General features: G+C 52.3%; 1 protein-coding gene across 1 annotated transcript; it reads right to left on the bottom strand.

Moving 5' to 3' along the window:
• Window positions 1-11,541: 11,541 nt before the first annotated feature.
• On the bottom strand, window positions 11,542-18,728 carry LOC308637855 (interferon lambda-3-like; the record flags this gene model as incomplete). The annotated part of the gene is made up of 5 exons (XM_081274709.1): window positions 11,542-11,640; window positions 11,717-11,812; window positions 11,908-12,051; window positions 12,273-12,333; window positions 18,664-18,728. 5 exons carry the CDS (start codon window positions 18,726-18,728, stop codon window positions 11,542-11,544), a joined length of 465 nt encoding a protein of 154 aa, XP_081130835.1.
• Window positions 18,729-19,654: the final 926 nt, after the last annotated feature.

The raw sequence follows: 19,654 nt of genomic DNA, 5'->3' as shown, positions 1-19,654 counted from the left end.
GCGTTCTTATTTCAATAACAACGACAGTGACAACATTTCTTTCCTTTGTGCACTTGGCTTTTATTTCTTTTATTCTGTTTTCTTTGGCTTTATTGTGCTGTTCTTTCCTAGCACTTGAGATTGACGTTCCAGTCTCGTTTTCAGCCTTTTCTTTCCCCACATTTCTATTTAAGGCTTTATGGATTCTGTATAGGATCGCTATGTGGCTTCCATGTGACAAAAAGCCCAGGGTGCTGAGACCGTTTCTGAGACCGTTTCAGGCACACGAAAAGAGATCAGCAGTTTGCTAATGAAGATGTTGGTTTGGGTTATTGTTGTCGTTGTTATTATCATTATTGGTGCTGAGGATTGAACCCAAGGGCTCTGACCACTGAGCCACGGTCCCCACACCTTTTTGATTTTTATTTTGAGACCGGGTTTCACTAAGTTGCTGAGGGCCTCCCTAAGTTGCTGAGGCTGGCTTTAAATGCACGATCCTCCTGCCTCAGCCTCCGGAGCTGCTGGGATTACAGGCGTGTGCCCCAGTGCCCTGCAAGATTATTATTATTAATCAGGGATTTTGAAGATGGAGAAAGATTCAGGGCAAGAGGCCTGGACCAGCCTTTGGTGAGTTTCCTTCAGCGATCATAACAAATGACTGAAACTCAGTGGCTTAAGACGTCATGTTTATTCTTGCAGATCTGGGCATCAGGAGTCCAAACTGGGCCTCACTGGGCTGATGTGTAGGTGCCACAGGGCGGGTTCCTTCTGGAGTGTGTGTGGGGGGAGGCCTTTTCGTTGGGGTTTCTGGATTCTGGAGGCCACCTGCCTTCCTCCTTCATCAAAGCCAGCAGCGTCTTCAAATCCCTTCCCATATCCTCCTCTTGTGCCTCTCTCTTCCTCCTTAAAGGATCCGGGTGATTGCTTTGGACTCCCCTATAGAATGCAGGGTGATTCCCATAGTGACGTTCTGCTTGGAATAAGTGTCCCCTGAAGGCACAAGTATGAAAGGCCTGGTCACCAGCCCTTGGTGCTGTTGTGAGGGGGTGGAACTTAAGAGGAGGAGCCTGGTTGGAGTCCTGGGTCACATGGGGTGGCCCTGGTCCTGTCTCTCTCTCTCTCTTTAGCACCTGGTGCCATCAGGTGATCAGCTTAACTTTCTCACATGCTCCCGCCATGACGTCCTGCTACGGGCTCCAAATCACCACCCACTGACCATGGGCTGCAACCGCCCAAACTGTGAGCCAAAATCAGCCTTCTCTCCTTCTAAGTCGGTCATCTAAGGCATAACCATCGTGGAAAGTGGATCAACCCACCCCCTATCCAGGGGCGATATGTTCCAAGAACCCCACTGGGGGTCTGAAGCCACAGATGGTACCCGCTCTCTCCGTGCTCTGTTATCTCCCTCTACATATAGACCTACGACGGAATTCAGTGACATTTCCATCTTGACTAAGCACTTATCGTGCACTGTGGCTGTAATTTTTGCAGTTTGAGGTGCCACAGAAAAAACAGCGTGAATTTCCTTTTCCTTTTTTGCAAATTCACAGATAGAAGATTGGTTTTCAGCAGCTCTTAGCAACCTCAGCGCAGGACTTTTTTTCTTTGCTTATTAAGTCAAGAGCATTCACCTTTTCACTTAAAGCAAACATTTTATGGCTTCTCTCTGACATATCTGAATCGCTGGCATCATTACTCTTGTGTTTTGGGGAAGTTATTAAGAAAAATGGATGTTTCTCGAACACAAAGACTGCAATACTATGACAGTTAATCTGATAACCAAGAGAGCTACTAAGTGATTAATGGGCAGGTAGCATATACATCGTGGATACACTGGACAGAGGGAAGATTCACGTCCCAGGCTAGATCGAGAAGGACTGCATGAGATTACATCCTGCTACTCAGAACACAGTGTGCTAAAAAAAAAAAAACAACTTATGAATTGTTTATTTCTGGAATTTTCCATTTAATATTTTCAGACCACAGTTGGCTATGAGTAGCTGAGACCATGGGAAGTGAAACTATGGAAGAAGGAGGACGCCTGTATTTTAAGATCAGCTGATTAGTGACTTAATTTCATCTGTAACCTCAACTTCCTTCTTGCTGTCTAACTTAATATAATCACAGTTCTGGGGACATCTCTGGGGGCCATTATTCTGCCCACAGATAAGTATTTGGTTTTACCGCTAATGAGGAATATTTTTCTTTTTCCTATCAAGAGAGAGAATTGCCGAGGCCATCTGGGGCTTCCCCCTGGCAGAACCCAAGCTTCATGTGTCTTGTGCTGGATCATCAATAAGTGGCTTCCTCTTCATGGTCTTAGGTGGCTGCTTGGGCTCCATCTTTCACGCCTGCGTCACGACCAACTCATGGAAGAAGAGGAGAAGGGAGAGAGCTGAAGGGGGCGCTCATCCCAGAAGTGACGTAGGTGACGCGCCTGTCGACGTCTTGCTGTCAGAGTTTAGCTCTAGCTGAGTCTGGACTCAGGTCAGCCTTTGGCCTGGCCACCGTCAAGTTCCCTATTACTGAAAAAAAGAGCAGATACTGAGAACCTGTCCCAAAGGTTGGGTAAGAGACAGGTCGGGTGGATGACAGAGAGTCAGACAGGGCCCGGTCTCCAGGGGAAAAGGGAATCTAGACTTTCTACAGCCGGGTGCACAGAGGAGGGGAACACAGTAGCTCGTGGTCTCTGAAGATCGCCAGGGCCTGTCCTAGAGCCTGCACACGTGCCCTTATTTGGCAGAAAGGACTTTGCGGATGTGCTTGAGTTGAGGATCTGGCAAGGAGGAGAGTGTCCTGGAGTATCTGAGTGAACCATAAACGGAATCACAAGTGTCCCTTTCAAGAGGGGACACAGGGCTGGGCATGGTGGTTGGGAAAGCATCCCCAGCAGCAGGAACAGAGGGAACAGTCAATGCAAAGGAATATTTGAGGACTGGCCAGGGGTCTGTGGCGTTGGAGAGAAGAGGTAGGTGGAGAGCCCGAGATGAGGTCAGAGGGCAGACCTTCATAAGGCCTCTGTCACTCTGAATAAGTGGATGACATGAGTCACCGATGGGACTCACCCCAAGCAAGACAGAGCCGTGGGACGGCCACTCCCCCTGAAGTCCCACTCTGAGAAGTGACCGTCCTTGGTCTGGGCCCGCTGGGTCATCTTGGTCCCTTGCCAGTGACTGTTTAGGTTGGGGCATGTGACACCATTTGGAGCAACACAACAATCGTTGACTCCTCCAACGAACACTCACTGTCAGGCACTGTTCTGGGCCCTGGGAAGGAGCAAAGCAACTGAGAGCCCCCTCCTGGGGAACTTCCCTTCTAGCAGGGAGAGAGAGACGGCCATGAGCCCCGGGCTGAGCGGCTTGACCGTGGGCGGGGGGTGGTCCACGCTGGGAGGAGAGAACAGGGCAGGGACCGTCAGGAGCCGTGTGTCAGGTGGAGTGTCGAAAAAATATTTCTCTTTGGTACCAGGGATGGAACCCAATGGCACTCAACCACCGAACCACAGCCTCAGCCCTTTTTTGTGTTTTATTTAGAGACAGAGTCTCGCTGAGTTGCTCAGGGCCTTGCTGAGTTGCAGAGGCTGGCTTTGAACTCGCGATCCTCCTGCCTCAGCCTCCCGAGCCGCTGGGATTACAGGCAAGAGGCAAGGCACCCGGCCGGAGTCGTGATTTTTAATGAGATGTTAGCGTAGGTCGAAGGGGATTCTGATAAGAGGCTGTTGGGGAAGGGTTTCCTTCACAGTGAGACACAGAGTAAAAGTCTGTCCCTTTTCTTCCTCTGGACCTTGCCAGGGGATGGGATGCCTGGAACTTGTGACCGTGAGGAACTCCAACTAGATGCGGAGGACGCTGAGGCCGGAGATGGGAAGAATCTCGATTATTGATAACACTGGTGCGATGGCCTGAGTGAACCAGCCCTGATCGACCTCACCCCAGACTTCCTTTTATGGGAGATCACAAATCCCTGCTTCTTTACTTGTCTATTTGCTAGGAGCCACAAGCAAATATACGATGTATGGCACCTTTGGTTGTAAAGTGACGCCAGCTAGCCACTGAGATATGATTATGTTAAGATTTACATTCATATGGAAATTGGACTCCCGCTGTTCACCTTGGCCTGCTACCGGACTCATGTTACCAGACTCTTGGAGAGTTCCCATTGGTTGGGGAAGGATAGTAGGAGGGAATTCCGGGGGAGGTCCGGGGGACCCACGGTTCTGGGAGACGCGCGGTTCAGGTGGACGCCCGCGTGGGAGGACCGGGTTTGGCTTGCCGGCGCCTACAGAGTCTTGGCGGCTTTTTCAAAATAAAGTTTTGTTCCTGCTTGAGTGGCTCGTGATTCTGTGCCCAGCCAAGACTGCGGCATCTATTTATTTATGCGGAGCTGGGGACTGAACCAGTGCTCACACTTGCATGGCTCTAATTGTTCATACGTAATGTGAGGTTTCATTGAAAAAAAAAAAAAGAGGGAAAGCAACCCGTCAGTACTGGAGAAGTTAACAGGTATCCATCAAAGACCAGGGATCAGCCAGGTGCAGTGGTGCCCACCTGTAATCCCAGAGGCTTGGGAGGCTGAGACAGGAGGATCGTGAGTTCAAAGCCAGCCTCAGGAACTTAGTGAGGCCCTGTCTCTAAATCAAATATAAAAAAGGGTTGGGGATGTGGCTCAGTGGTTGAGTGTCCCTGAGTTCAATCCCAGGAAACAAAAAGAAACAAACAACAACAATAAAATTAAAAAAAAAAAAAAAAAAAAAAAAAAAAAAACAGGCATCAAAGAGGCCACTTGCAGACTCAGGGAACCAGCCAATGAGGTGAGCCAATCTGAACAGAACTCAAGACAGCTCTTACTGCACAAGAATAAAACATTTTGAAACCAGAATGGGAGAGATGAGGGGCTGGGCTGTGCTCAGTGGTAGATGCTTACCCAGCATGCAGGAGGCCCTGCTCCATCCACAGGAGCACACCCACACGAAAAAGGGAAATGAATCCAGGGTGGCCTAGACCGTTTTATCATTTGCAATAGTTTCTTCCTTTCCAAATGAGGAATTTGTTTCTTTGTTTGTTTTTGGTACCGGAGATTGAACTCAGGGATGCGCTATCACTGAGCCACATCCCCAGCCATTTTTGTATTTTATTTGGAGACAGGGTCTCACTGAGTTGCTTAGGGCCTCACTAAGTGGTTGAGGCTGGCTTTGAACTCGCCATCCTCCTGCCTTGGCCTCCTGAGCCGCTGGGATGACAGGCGTGCGCCACCGCACCCAGCAGGAATCCATTTCTTGGGGAATATTATAAATCTCTGCCTATTGATCTCAGGCTTGGCCTTGTCACCTGCTTGGGCCAGGGCAGTGCGGGTGGAAGCGGAGTGACATGTCTCTAGGAGCCGGTGCATACCCACTGCAGGCTCTGATCTCTCCCTTGTGAGACTGTCAAATGTCCCTGTTGGGGGCTGCACCTTCATCTGGATCCCAGCGGGGAGCCGAGACAGAGCTACCCTGGGTCCTGTCGATCGATGCAGAAAAAGCATTTTCTAAACCTCAACAGCCATTCGTGACTTTTCAAAATCTCTCAGAAAACCAGGGATGGCGGGAACGTCACTCAAGCTGGTGGAGCATCTGTGAAACCTGGGCTCACATGATGCCGTCTGGTGAGGAGCTGAGCGCTTCCTCCCTACGACCAGGGGGAAGACAATGTCCTCTCACCAGCTTTTTCTGGGTACTGAGACTGGACCCACTGTCTCTTCCAGGTGTCCCATGGCCCCTGGGGATGCCTGCACCTGCCCCCCAGGCCTGTCTAGGTCCTCACAGGACCCCAGTGAGCTGCTCGGGGAAGCGTGCCTTTGGCTTTCCCCTCTGGCTATCCCCCTCCTGGTGCTGGGGACTGAACCAGGGATGCTCTACCACTGAGCCACACCCATGGCCCCCCTCCATTTTTCCCTTTTTGGGGTACTGGAGATTGAACCCGGGGGTGCTTGACCACTAAGTCACATCCCCACTCCTTTTTATTCTATTGATATTTTTTCTTTTGAGACAAATTCTCACTAAGTTTATTAGGACCTTGCTAAGATGCTGAGGGTGGCCTCCAATGTACGATCCTCCTGCCTCAGCCTCCTGAGCCGCTGGGATTACAAGTATGTGCCACCACGCCAGCCATCTCTTGTCATCCTTACTGAACATACTACTAGGAGTTCCACTGAGTGAAAAAGTAAGGGAAGGAATGGAAATTTCAGGAAAAGGAGACATAGAACTCTTTACCGGTGACATAATCATCCACATAGAAGATCCAAGGAATCTACAGAAATAGTCTTGGAACTGCTGAGGGAGTTGAGCAATGTCACAGGATACAAGGCAAATACACAAAAGCCAACATAGTTCTAAGCAACAGCAATGGATGCATCCCTCTGTCATCAAGCACTTACTGAGCACCTACTGTGTGGCAGGGATTGTTGTAGGTGCTGGACACAAAGAAAAACAAACAGACAAGAATCTGCTTGGAACACTGAATTCAAACTTCAATGCTGCTGTGTGCACACCTGTAGTATCAGCAACTCGGGAGGCTGAGGCAGGAGGATTGCAGGTTTGAGGCTGGCTTCAGCAACCTAGCAAGGCCTTGTCTCAAAATAGGGCTGGGGTGCAGCTTGGTGTTAGAGGGCCCCTGGGGTCAATCCCTGGGACCAAAAAAAGAAAAATAAAACTGTAATATCATTTTCAATAACGAAAAAATGAAACATTTAAATGAATGATAAAAAATATGCATAGGACTAAAGGTGACAAAATTCTGATGAAAGACATCAAAGGAGACTTAAAAGCAAAGAGAGCTACTGTTTTTGTGGATGGGAATGCTCAAGAGACGCCCATCCACTCTGTACTGATAGATGGGTTCAATGTGATTCCTATCAAACCCCAGGCAGGAGTCTTTCTAGATCGCTCTAAAGTTTACTGGAGAGCTAAAGGATCTAGCACAGGTACAACAATTTTCAAGAATAAAGTGGGAGGGTGAGACTCCCTGACTCCAGGGCTTAGTGGACATGACGGTAGTGAAGACGGTGTGGTGTCCCTGCAGAGCCGGGTGGAGAGCAGGGGACAGACGCAGGGACTCACCCCCGACTGACTCTTGAAAAAAGTTAATTTCTGCTAAGGAAGGCCGGCGATTCCACAGCAGGACAGTAGCCTCCAACCAATGGCACCAGAACATTCGGACATTGGTGGGCAGAAGGGACAGACTGCACATGGGTCCCAAGCTTTCATAGAGACTGCAGGATCCTGAAACCAGGCGCACCCCTGCCGTCCCAGCCACTCAGGAGACGGGGCAGGAGGATTGCGAGTTCAAGGCCAGCCTGGGCAACTTCATGAGGCCCTGTCCAAAGCAGACAGACGGCTGAAAACTTTTAGAAAAGGAAAAAAATGACTGACAGACTCACGGTGAGGCAACAGGAGCTCTTAACTCTACAAGGGTGTGAAAGCCACATGCACCGAGTGGAGATGGTACTTTGAATCTTGATCTCTTTCCCAGTCAGTGGTGGGGTGCAATGCTTTCTCCCCCGCCCCCCGCCTCTCATGCTGGCCACCGAGCCCAGGGCCTCATGCACACTAGGCAAGGGCTCCACCACTGAGCTCCACCCCAACTCCCAGGGATCATGTCTCCGAGACGCCGGGTAGTGGCAGCCGCTGCAGCTCCCCGTCCGCAGGGCTAACCACCAACACCCAGTAGTGGGCCGTGTTGCTGGGCTGTGGTGTCCAGTGGTAGATGGACCAAATGCATTTTTGACTTGTGATGTTTTCAGGCTATTCATAAGTTTGTTGGACAGATCTCCATGGGAAGTAGAGGAACATCTGTTTAGAAGAAAAAAATCTTTGAGATCAAGGGCTACGCAAAGAGCTCTTAGACTTGACACCAAGATCACAAGTCACGAAAGGAAAAAAAAAAAACCTGGTAAATTGGATGTCATCAGTATTCATATTTTGGCTCCATGAAAGACCCCAATAAGAGAACAAAAGACAAGATTGGGAGAAAATGTTTGCAAACCACATGTCTCACAAAGGAGCAGTATCCGGAATGTATCTATAGGTTTAACGTCTCAAAATTGAAACCCTGGAAGCAGGAAGGCCGTTGTGCACACCTGTCATCCCAGCAGCTCACTCAGGAGGCGGGGGCAGGAGGATCGCAAGTTCAAAGCCAGCCCCACCACTTAGTCAGGCCCTGAGCAACTGAGCGAGACCCTTTTTCACAATAAGAAAATACAAAAGGCTGGAGCAGCAGTACTATTACTGCTACTACTAATAATAATGACACGAATAAATAAACTAAAGACAACACTCTAATCAGAAAACAGACAAGGATAAGAAGAGACATTTCATCTAAGAGGCTACAAAGGAGCCCACATCCGATATGTTAACGATCATTAGCCACTGGAAAAATGCACATTAAGACAACAATGAGGGCTGGGGATGTGGCTCAAGCGGTAGCGTGCTCGCCTGGCATGCGTGCGGCCCGGGTTCGATCCTCAGCACCACATACCAACAAAGATGTTGTGTCCGCCGAGAACTAAAAAAAATAAATAAATATTAAAAATTCTCTCTCTCTCTCTCTCTCTCTCTCTCTCTCTCTCTCTCTCTCTCTCCTCCCTCACTCTCTCTTAAAAAAAAAAAAAAGACAACAATGAGATCAATGAGCAAAACAAAAAACTGACAACACCCAATGCTGGTGAAGATGCTGATAAACCAGTCACTCCTGCATTGCTGGTGGGAGTGGCAATGGTGCAGCTGCTCTCCACCATGTTTCTCTCCTGAAGAAAGAACTGGATGCAAGAGGCAGAGTCCTAACTGAGGTTCAAGACTCCGATTCCAGACCTTTCCCCAGCCTTTCAGGATTTTCATTTTGTTTCTTTTTTCCAGGGTCTCCCACATGCTATTTGAATGCTCTACTGCTGGGTTACACCCTAGGACTTCTTTTTATTATTATTATTATTATTATTATTATTATTATTATTATTATTATTTGTTTGTTGGCACTGGGGATTGAACCCAGGGGCGCTCAACCACTGAAACACATCCCCAGCCCCTTTTTGCACCTTATTTAGAGACAGGGTCTCACTGAGTTGCTAAGCGCCTGGCTTTTCCTGAGGCTGCCTTTGAACTTGCGATCCTCCTATGTCAGCCTCCCGAGCCGCTGGGATGACAGGTGCCCGGCAGCACTTCCTGTTTTATTACAAAATATTTAAGACTTACAAAAGTGTATTTGAAGTGCACACATGAGTCATGCATGTTAATGGTAAATGAATATTTATGAACCCCCGGCAGTCAGTTAAACTCAGAACATGGCGATGCCGGGGAGCCACCTTTGGGCCCTTCTTGATTCCATTCACCTGGTGCCCGGGTAGCCAGCTGGCACATGGCTTTATTTATTATCCCAGTGCTTTTCTGTTTGGTTTAATTATACAGGAGTGGGTAGTTTGATTGTTGTTGACGCTTACCAAAATGCCACCTCAGGCTACGCAGATTTCTGCAACTTGATGTTGGAACTCAATGTCATGTCCCCAAGTCTGTTAAAATCAGACGCTGCCATGGAATGAGGAGGGCCGGGGGTTTATTGGCAGGTGATACCTGGGAGAGCTACAGAGGAGGGGAAATCTGGCAGGGAAAACTGACGCTGGGATGCAGATGGGGCACATCTGGAAAGCCACAGGGATTAGTGCCACGGGGAAAGGAGAGACGCAGAAATTGTCTGTGGCTTCCCTGGTCTTGGCTTCGGAATGGAGGCGGATTCTGCAGATGCCGTGGCTGGAAGCTAAGTGGCATGTTCTCTTTTGGAAGGGGATCCAAGTGGCGCCCCTCCAAGGATGCCGGAGTTCTAAGATTAATCCACATTGAGAAGTGTAGCCAGACGCGGTGGCACACGCCTTGAAATCTGAGATACCTGGGAGGCTGAGGAAAGAGGTTCATGAGTTCAGGCCAGCAACTTGTCTTTGCCTCAAAACAAAAATGGAGCCAGGTGCTGTGATGCACGCCTGTCATCCCAGGGGCTCTGGAGGCTGAGGCAGGAGGATCACAAGTTCAAAGCCAGCCTCAGCAATTTAGCAAGACCCTATTTCAAAACAAAACAAAACAAACAAACAAAACAAATCAACAACAACAAGCTGGAGATGTGGCTCAGAGGTTGAGCACCCCTGGGTTCAGTCCCCAGTACTAGAAAAAAAAAAGCTGTTCATTCATTTTCTTTACTTTTTTTAATATTTATTTTTTAGCTTTAGGTATCCAGGTGGGTGGACACAATATCTTTATTTTACATTGATGTGGTGTTGAGGATCGAACCCAGTGCCTCATGCATGCTAGGCGAGTGCTCTGCCACCGAGCCCCAGCCCAGCCCAGCACTCATTCATTCTCTTACTGCATAGTTTCCCGGACCCCATTTCCTTTATCCATCCAGTTAGTGGCTCTTTGGGTGGTTTCTAATTTCTCGTTGTCACCAACAATGCTCCAAAGTACATTCTTGTGCCGGCTTCAGTCCACAGGTGCTGGAGTCTCGGTTGATATATCTTAGGGGGAGAGTTTCTGGCTCATAGAGTCTGCATCTATTGGACTTTCAAGGTAATGCCAGAAGCTTCTCCTAAACTCTTCATTTACCGCGCACACCGTTCCCCTTCCACTTAGGCTGGCTCGGGTGGGTTTCTGTTGCTTGCAATCAATATGAGTTCTAACCTACCTAGGCCCATCAAAGAAACGCCTTCTGGATGACATCTCTCTCTGGGACATTCCTGGGACAACCCTGACAGTAGTCACCTGCAGTGGTTGACACACGTCCTCAAGTCGAAATCTCATTGCCACTGCAACAGCAGCAAGAGGCGGAACTACAAGAGGTGACTGGGTCACGGGCCGCCACCTTCAGGATGGATGAGGGCTGTCCCTAGCCCAGGAGGGGCCTCCCGCCGAGTTCCCTGGACGGTCCTGCTCCCACGCATGCGCGCTTTCGGGACAGGCGAGAGGCCACGCCCTCCAGGGCTCTCTGCGGAGCCGGCCCGCGCCCTGGACTCCCCAGCTCTGGAACTGGAAGAAATAAATCTCCCTTCTGTGTGGACTCTGCGGTCCCAGTGGCCGAGAATGGAAACCACCACCAAAGGCGGTGATGGCGGATGTGACACAGTCCCGACGAGTGTCCTTAGAGACACACCCGGTGCAGACTCGAGCCCAGGAGGAGGCCACCGTCCTGCTGACCTGACCCGGACACAGCCCCCTCGGGGCAGCTTGTTCCTTGTGACTGTTGGTCGGGCCCAGGACGCGCAGCCGAAAGTGTCCCTCGTGATCCCCGTTTGTTCCTTGAGGTTCTCCCTCTCCCCCTTTCTCACTGTCCCCCCCACCCCCGCCCCGTCTCTGTCAGTCACAGTCAGACACTGGGTGCAGTCACTTAGACAATAAGGTCAACATCACAGGCAAATTGTTTATTTTCCACAAAGTGTATAAAAATCACAAGAATAAACATCTTTGGGGACTTTACAACCAAATACCTCTGGAGGCCGCGATCGAAGGGCCTCATGATATCTAAGGGGCGGGCACATGCAGCAGGGTGTGGGTCAGACGCACAGGTGTCCACTGGCCACACACTTCAGGTCGCGCACCAGGAGGCGGAGGAGGTTGAAGGTGACAGAGGCCTGGAGGCAGGCGGGGGACTCCTGTGGGGACGAGGGGCTCAGTGGCTGACGTGGCCAGGCCCAGCTGCTCCACCTCCGTCCTCTGCCACCCACTCACCTTCTTTGGAGCCTGCTGCAGCCTCTGCAGCCAGTGCGACAGGCGGTGGCGGTGGCGACCCTGGGGCCTGGGGCCTGCTGTGGGCTGAGCCGGGGCCTGTGGGCAGAGGAGGGCATGTGAAGTGGGACTGGGCACAGGGGACACGCGGGTGTCACAGCCATGACCCAGCCGCCCAGGACCCCAGGACTCACACAGGCCTGCAGCTGGGACTGGATGTGGCCCAAGGTGTGAAGGGGCTGGTCCAGGACGTCCCCCAGGGTCGAGTTGGCCATGGTCCCCAGGACCCGCAGCGTCAGGGCCAGCTCTGCCTGCAAGGCCACAGGGCGCTCCCACACCTGAGGGGACAGAGACAGTGAGAGGTCTCCCTGAGAGAGAGCTGGGAGGGGACAGGGAGGGAGGGCAGGGAGAGGGAGGAGGAGGGGCAGGGAGAGGGCACAGCAGTGCAGGCAGCAGGATGGGGAGGGACAGTGGGCAGGGAGGGACAGGGACCCTGAGAAGGACAGGGTCCCCTGGGAGGCGCTGAGTGGGCGCAGGAGGCCTGGCTCTGCCAGCTCACCTGCAGCTGCCGCAGGTCCCAGGGCCTGGGGAAGAGCGGGGAGCGGCAAGAGCGACTCCTCCTGGGGAGCAAGGGCACAGGTTAGCCCTCACTGGAGGGCGAAGGTTAGCCTACACAATAGGGGCCCAGGGAGCCTCATGAAGGGGTCCTTCACCCTCTCAAGATCTCACCTTCACTTCCCCCAGCTTCCTCCCTGGCTCCGATGCCTCTTCCCCAAGAGGAGGCTGCAGCTCTCCCAGGCTCAGGGTCTCACACTTGCTCTCCTAGGGCATCTCTGACCTCAGTCTCCTCTTCTAGATCTCAGCCTCAAAATGCCAGCATTTTTTAATTGATTTTATTTTTAAAATACATAACAGCGGAATGCATTACAATTCTTATTACACATATAGAGCACAGTTTTTCATATCTCTGTTTGTATATAAAGTATGTTCACACCAATTCATGTCTTCATACATGTGCGTTGGATAATGATATCCATCACATTCCACCTTTATTGCTGACCCCCGCTTCCTCCTTTCCCCGCCCACACCTCTGCCCTATCTAGAGTTCATCTAATCCTCATCTAAGGCTCCACCTCCCTACCCCACTATGAGTCAGACTCCTTATTATCAGAGAAAGCATTCAGCATTTGGTTTTTTTGGGATTGGCTAACTTCACTTAGCATTATCTTCTCTAACTCCATCCATTTCCCTGCAGATGCCATGATTTTATTCTAGTTTATTGCTGAGTAATATTCCATTGTGTACACATGCCACATTTTTTAATCCATTCATCTACTGAAGGGCATCTAGGTTGGCTCCACAGTTCAGCTGTTGTGAATCGTGCCGCTATAAACACTGATGTGGCTGTGTCCCTGTAGTAGCTGTTTCTAAGTCCTTCTGGCTGATGGTTTGAATTGATTTTAGGAACCTGGTAAAATCCTGTGTGTAAATCATCACAAGGAGCATCCAGTCCAACAGACCTCACACCAATTCTACCAGAGAAACGTTAGAAGCAATTCTATTAAAACTAAGAAACAGAAAAAAAAAAAAAATGCCAGCACTTCCCGCTCCACCCAGGCTGTCCCCCGCCCGAGCTCCTGGGCACACCCTGCCGCCGCTGCAGGAAACGCGCCCAGACTGCGGGCACCGGGAGCCTGGGGCCGGGGAAGCCCGGGGCGGGGCCGGGGAGCCCTGGGAAAGGGAAACCGACCCAGGTTCCGAGTTCTCCCACCGGAAGGCGACTTCCTGAGCGGGACGATTCCTGGCAGCTCCCGGTGGGTCCAAGAGGCCGCCCGCAGGTGCGGGGGCAGGTGTGGGAGGGGCTTGTTCTGACCACGCCCACAGGGGGCGGTGAGCAGGTTCTCTCTTGGGGGAGAGGTTGTTGGAGGCTCCTAAAGGGAGGCTGCTTAGGGGAGAGGAGACCACCCAGAGGGAGGAGTGCTGTGGGATGGGAAGACAGAGAGAGTTAATAAGCCAAAGATAGAACTAAAGAAAACTAAGAGGGTAAAATGCAGCGCGCAGGCCTGTAACCCAGACCGGGAGGCTGACGGAGGAGGCTCACAAGCTCCAGACCAGCCTCAGCACCGAAGCAGGACGTCCTCAAAACACAACAGTGCAAAGGCCGGGGAGGCAGCTCAGTGGTAAAGCCCCCTGGGTTCAATCCCCTGAACCCAGACAACAATTATCAAGAATGTCGAGGATTGAAGGATTTGATCAGTGCGGGCCCATTCAGGTTCTGAAACATGTCACCGAACTGCATTCATAGGAACACTTGATACACATTACTCAAAAAGAAAAGAAAGTGTGAAGATGGGAGATTGATTGGATCTGAGTGTGCACCAAGCAACAGGGACTTGTGATTGTTACTAAACGATCGACCATAAAGTTTATTACCAGATGGTCACTCACGAACCTGTGTGCCCGGTGTGATCTGCAGAGGGTGAAATCAAGGAAACATTTCTACCTGTGAATTCCATTTATAATTTGTTTTCTTCTTTCTTTAAAAATTCTCCTTCTTTCAATGTGCTTATTGGCCTCTGAATGATAGCAAAACTTCTTCTGGATAAATTGTGGTCAGGTGTGGACATCCAGTTTCACTTAAAGCCTTTTGGGCTTCAACCCTCTTTTTTTTCTTTGTTCAGAATTATTTTAGTGTTATTTTAGCCAGGCCTGGTGGCGCATGCCTGTAATCCCAGCAACTGGGGAGGCTGAAACAGGAGGACACAAGTTTGAGGCTAGCCTCAGCATAAGTGAGGTTCTATCTCAAAATAAAATTTTAAAAGGTGGTGGTGGGGGAGCTGGAGATGTAACTCAATGGTAAAGCACCCCTGGGTTCAATCCCAATACCAAAAATAAATTATTTAAAAACTGTACACATTTGGGGGGATACAGTGTGATAATTTGATACAAGGATATGGTGTCAATATTCCAGGCTTTAAAAATTATTCTTGTCAATCGTGAGCGTGCATCAGAATAATAAATAGTTAAAAACTTTTAAACACACACACACAAATGAAAGGACAGCCCCCCACATCTGATACCAATGGGGGGACAGTAATGAAAGTGTCACAGAGGAGTTCAGGTGCAGCTAAAGCCTTTGAAGGACCCCGTTGACTGTGACCAACCCTTTCCTCTATTTAGCCCATCCTTGGTGCAGGAAGTATTTATGGGGCTGTTACTGTGGGTGGAAACTTCTAGACACTCCAGGTCCACCAAGAACAAAAGACACGAAGACTCTGCCCTGCCCCTCCCGGAGGTGTTCTAGTGGGAGGGCCAGACAACAGCAAAACAATAAATAATAACAACCAAGTCGGTTGCAAGAAGCGCTTTCGAGAAAAATTAAGCAGGAGATGGAGTGGCGTGTGCAGAGGGAGCCACGTGCTGTGAGACAGTTGCAGAAGGTGACATCATCACAGATAGAGGGACCGTCAGTGCCAAGGGAGCACGTGAGGGGCACTTCACCGGCCCTGCCCGTCCTGACATTGCCACACATGACAGAATCCGCAGTGCACCACGCCTGCCACCCCAGCAGCCCGGGAGGCTGAGGCAGGAGGATTGCGGAGTTCAAAGCCAGCCTCAGTGAAAGTGAGGCCCTCAGCAACTTAGTGAGACCCTGACTCCAAATTAAAAACAAAAAGGGCTGGGGTGTGGCTCAGTGGTGAAGGGCCCCTGAGCTCAATCCTTGGTATCTACGCCCTAAAATAGATGGAGAGTCCTCTTCACACTTTGAAGGTGGGAACTGGGCTTCCTGCTGCCTTGACAGTGAGGGACTGGTGAGGGGACTTGGCTGAGCCTGCGCAGCAGGGACGCGCTGAGGGAGGCGCAGCTCTGTCTCACACCTGGTCTCACCTGCACCTCCTGCCTTCAGAGGCTGGGTTCTCTGTCACCTGACTCTTGCACATCTCAGGAGTCCCCTGAGGGGACACGGGGGCTGACTTTTCTTGTCCACCCAATCCCCCTACCCTCCCTCCTCGTCCTAGATATGGAGACCAGTATTGGCCACTGTTGTGGTGTGGAATCCCGTGGTCCCCAGGGCAGCAGTGTTCCGAGGGGCTTTGGGGGAGAGATTGGCTCTGATGTCATCCGTGGATTAATCCACGGGTGGATTCATGATCGAATGGACTTTGGAGGTAGAGGAAATTGTGGGAGGTGGGGCGCAGCTGGAGGTGTGCCCTGAAGGATATGTCTTGTCCCCAGCGCTCTCTCTCTCTCTCTCTCTCCCTCTCTCTCTCACACTCTCTCCTTTCTGACCATGATGGTCAGCTTTACCACAGGCCCAGAGACAATGGAGCCAAGTGACCTGGGACCGCAGCCTCTGGAATGTGAACCAAAAAAACTCTTTGCTCCCCTAAGCTGGTTCATTTTGTCACAACTGTGGAAAGCTGAGGATGACAGCCACCAAACTGAAGAGTCCCTCTCCTCTCATCCTCGGGGCTCCCTGTGGCCACGTGACTTCCCTCTCCCCAGGACCTAACCTTGAAACACGGGCAGGTGGCCCTGCTCTGTTGGAATCAGGACCTGCCTGGGAGCCAGACTTTCCTGTGCAGATGAGGACAGACTCAGAGCAAGGCAGAACAATCCAGGGTGGGCTGTGGTTTGGAAGGGCAGGAAAAAAATTATATATTTTCATTCCACTTCAAACTAAAATTTGACATTTCCTGTCTGTATTAGTCTCTTACGGCTGCTGTAACAAAACAGCATAAACAGTGTGTAGAACAACTCAGAATGGGCAACGGTGAAGGGATCAGCCAAAGGTGTGCATCCAACTCAGTCCTGGGAAGTGAAAAAAAATAGTCACCAAAGGACAAATACAACATGACCACACTTACAGGAAGTCCATAAAGAGTCACATGCAGAGAGACACAGCAGATGGTAGTTGCTAAGGTGAGGAGGAGTGGGGCAGGGGCAGGGCTGGAGATTTGGTTTGGTGGGATGGACAGGGCCAAGCAGTTGTAGCTCCACAGGGTGAATCTGCTTCAAACAGCTGAACTGGAGACCTTGAAGTGGTTAAGATGACAGACCTGGGGTGTATTGGCCACAAGACAATTTTTTAAAAATTGTCCAGGGCTGGGGGTGCAGCTCAGTGGTAGGGCACTTGCTTAGCATGAGGGAGGCCTGGAATTGATCCCCAGCAACACAACACCAATGCACAATATGTAAATGGAAATTATTTAACCAAAAGGAACAGGAATAGGGACAAACCAACCAGCCAGTGCCTCAAAAGCCAAGGAATTCTGAAGGTCAGACATCTGAACTCAAGGTTGGGGGGCCAGTTCCTCAGGAGCCCTGAGACAGGGCTCACCTTTTCAGCTCTGAGACTCCTGTGTTCTGAGCTCCTCATGGCTCCCTCACGTCACTGCACCCTCCTGCTCCCCTTGTCACCCCTCCTGGGGGACACTGGCCTCCTGTCTCCCCTGATGAGGCCCTTGGTGAGGGCACTGGACAGCCCAGACGTCCTGTCCCCATGGCCCTCGCTTCATGTCACCTGCAAGTCCCTCTGCCACTCGGGGCTACATATCCTCAGGGCCCAGGAGTTAGGGCCGTGGGTGGGGCCACCATTCAGGCCATCACACACCGTCACAACGCGGGCATCCAGCCTTCGGAGCGCCAGCAGACCTGTGACTGTCACCCGAGGGCTTCCCGCACACTCACTTCTGCCCCTTCAGGTCCCTTTCGCTCATCTCACTCCTGAGTCAGGCGGTTGTTACGGCAGCCAGGTGACTCCGCCATGCCACGCAGTGACCAAGAAGCTCGTGGACAACGACATCACGGGCGGGAAACGTCCTGATGCCCGCGTTACTTGGCCCCGGGTGGCTTTGTCCTGGGCGCCTTCTCCTGCTGAGGAGGATCGGGCTCCGCCAGGTGCCCAGGCCCGGAGCCAGGATGCTACAGCCCTGTCCTGGGGAGGCGGAGCAGGACTGCAGGGAGCCGGCCAGGCACACAGAGTCCTCCTGTCCCTCTCTGACCTCCTGTCCGGGTGGAGGGCACAGGGACCCGCTCCTGCCTTCTGCCATGACCTTGTGTCTTGGTGCCTGGCTCAGCTAGCAGTCCCCACCCAGCAGGTGGCCCTGGGCCTGGGCCAGGGCAGCCGGTCCGCAGCCGGGCTCTTGTTGGCTTGGACAATTTAGAGATCCTTGTAAGAAACAAAGAAGAAAAATATTTTACTTTGCTATTTTTATAAAAATAAGCAATCATGGGAATATATGGAGAGGGTCGCCCCAGGCCTGGGGAGGGACAGCACCAGGGCAGGCCACACGGGCCACCTGCTGCTCCGCAGGTCCCCTCCACAGGACCCCACCACGTCCCCATGTCTAGCACCTGCTGCTCGGGGCTCCTGGGGACACTCTTTCTGGGGAAAGGGAAGGACAGGGAGCCACAGGCAAGTGCCTCGCCTCAATCTAGTCCCTTCCGAGTGGACAGCCCATAGCCAGTGTCAGCTGCCACCAAGGGACTAGAGCCCCTGAAATGGCTGCAGGTGGGACAGCTCTGGGGACGCCCAACTACAGAGCTCCACAGTGGGGGGAAAGGACCCGGCTGCACTTGGAAGGACCTTGGACCCCCTGCTGTGGCCCCTCACGTCCCTGCAAGGCGTCCCCTGAAACCGCCTCCTCAGAGGCTCTGCCTGCAGCTGCCCCTCAGCACTCCCAGGAGCCAGGCCTCAGTCTTCCTCCCCAAAGAGGTCCCAGTGGACTTGGCCCTGAGCCTCAGGAACGGGATCACTGGCTGCTGGGCTGGCCGTGGGGACCCGCGCATGGTGACAGGTGGAGCATGCTGTCCCTGCCGTGCTCAGGGGCACAATGGAGAGAGCCGTCACCCTGGTGGCAGGGGGGGACGCTGGTAAGAGGAGGCTGCGAGGGGCAGAATCCCTGGTGCCGGAGAAACTCGGGGAAACTGAGCCAGGACCCTGGGACCTGATGGCTCTGGCCGAGATGCTGATGCTCAGAGACACTGAGAGGCTCAGGAGACGCAGCGCCATCACGTCAGAGGGACCCCAGGTCCATGCTGGTCCTAGAGGAAGAGGACACGGAGGAGCGTCTTCAGAGCGGGGGAGCCCCAGGAAGGGCCCTTGCCCCTGAGGGACCTGGAGAACTGCCTTGGGGACATGGGGACAATGCAGTGAGAACCTCCTCTCCCAGAGCCCCCTGGGCCTGCAGGAGCAGCCACGTCCCCCTAGTCAGAACTGGAGGTGTCCCCAGCTGGTGATCTGGCAAGGACCTCAGATGACAGTGACACCAAGCAGACTGTCACCTTCATTTCTGGCTCCTCCGCGTGTGTTGGCTTACACGGTGCTGGGCTGTCCTGAAGTCCTGGGGCCACAAATCCTAGTTCAGCATCCAGGGGCCCCAATCCAGTGCAGCTGGCGGGAGGGCCCCACTCCCGTGGGCTCCCGGGGCACAACTGCTTTCTCGCCCGCTGGCCCTGGGGTCCCCCGTGCTCCTTGGTGGTGGTCCCTGCACTCCACACTCAGGATCTCGGGGTGTCTGGCAGGAGCTGAGTTCCTCCCGCTCAGCCCCATCTCCACGGGGCCTCTCCCTGCCCACGTCTGGGTGCATATGTCCCCCTTTGGGAGGTCACAAGTCACACTGCATTGGGCCCACCCTGATGGCTTTGCTTGCTTGATTGCCACTATAGAGACCGACTCCACAGAAGGTCACATTGTAGGTGGGGGACGAGGACTTCAGCATACCTTTGGGACACTGGAGGACCATAATGCAGCCTGGGCGGGTGGGTGGGGGAGAGGTCACCAGCATGGAGCCTTCTCCTATGACAGACGTGTGCCAGTCCAGCAGGGGTGATGGAGGCGGGGGGGGGGGCGGGGAACGGGGAGCCCAGGTTTCCTGGTGGCCCCTCAGGAAGAGGGTGGGAGGGGGTGAGGCTGGGAATGTCCCATGGGGCTGGATG

The sequence above is a fragment of the Spermophilus citellus genome, assembly GCF_964194105.1.
Source record: "Spermophilus citellus genome assembly, chromosome: 18".
Taxonomy (NCBI): Eukaryota; Metazoa; Chordata; class Mammalia; order Rodentia; family Sciuridae; genus Spermophilus; species Spermophilus citellus.
Note: the sequence above shows the minus strand (reverse complement) of the source record. Positions and strands in the feature narration are given on the sequence as shown.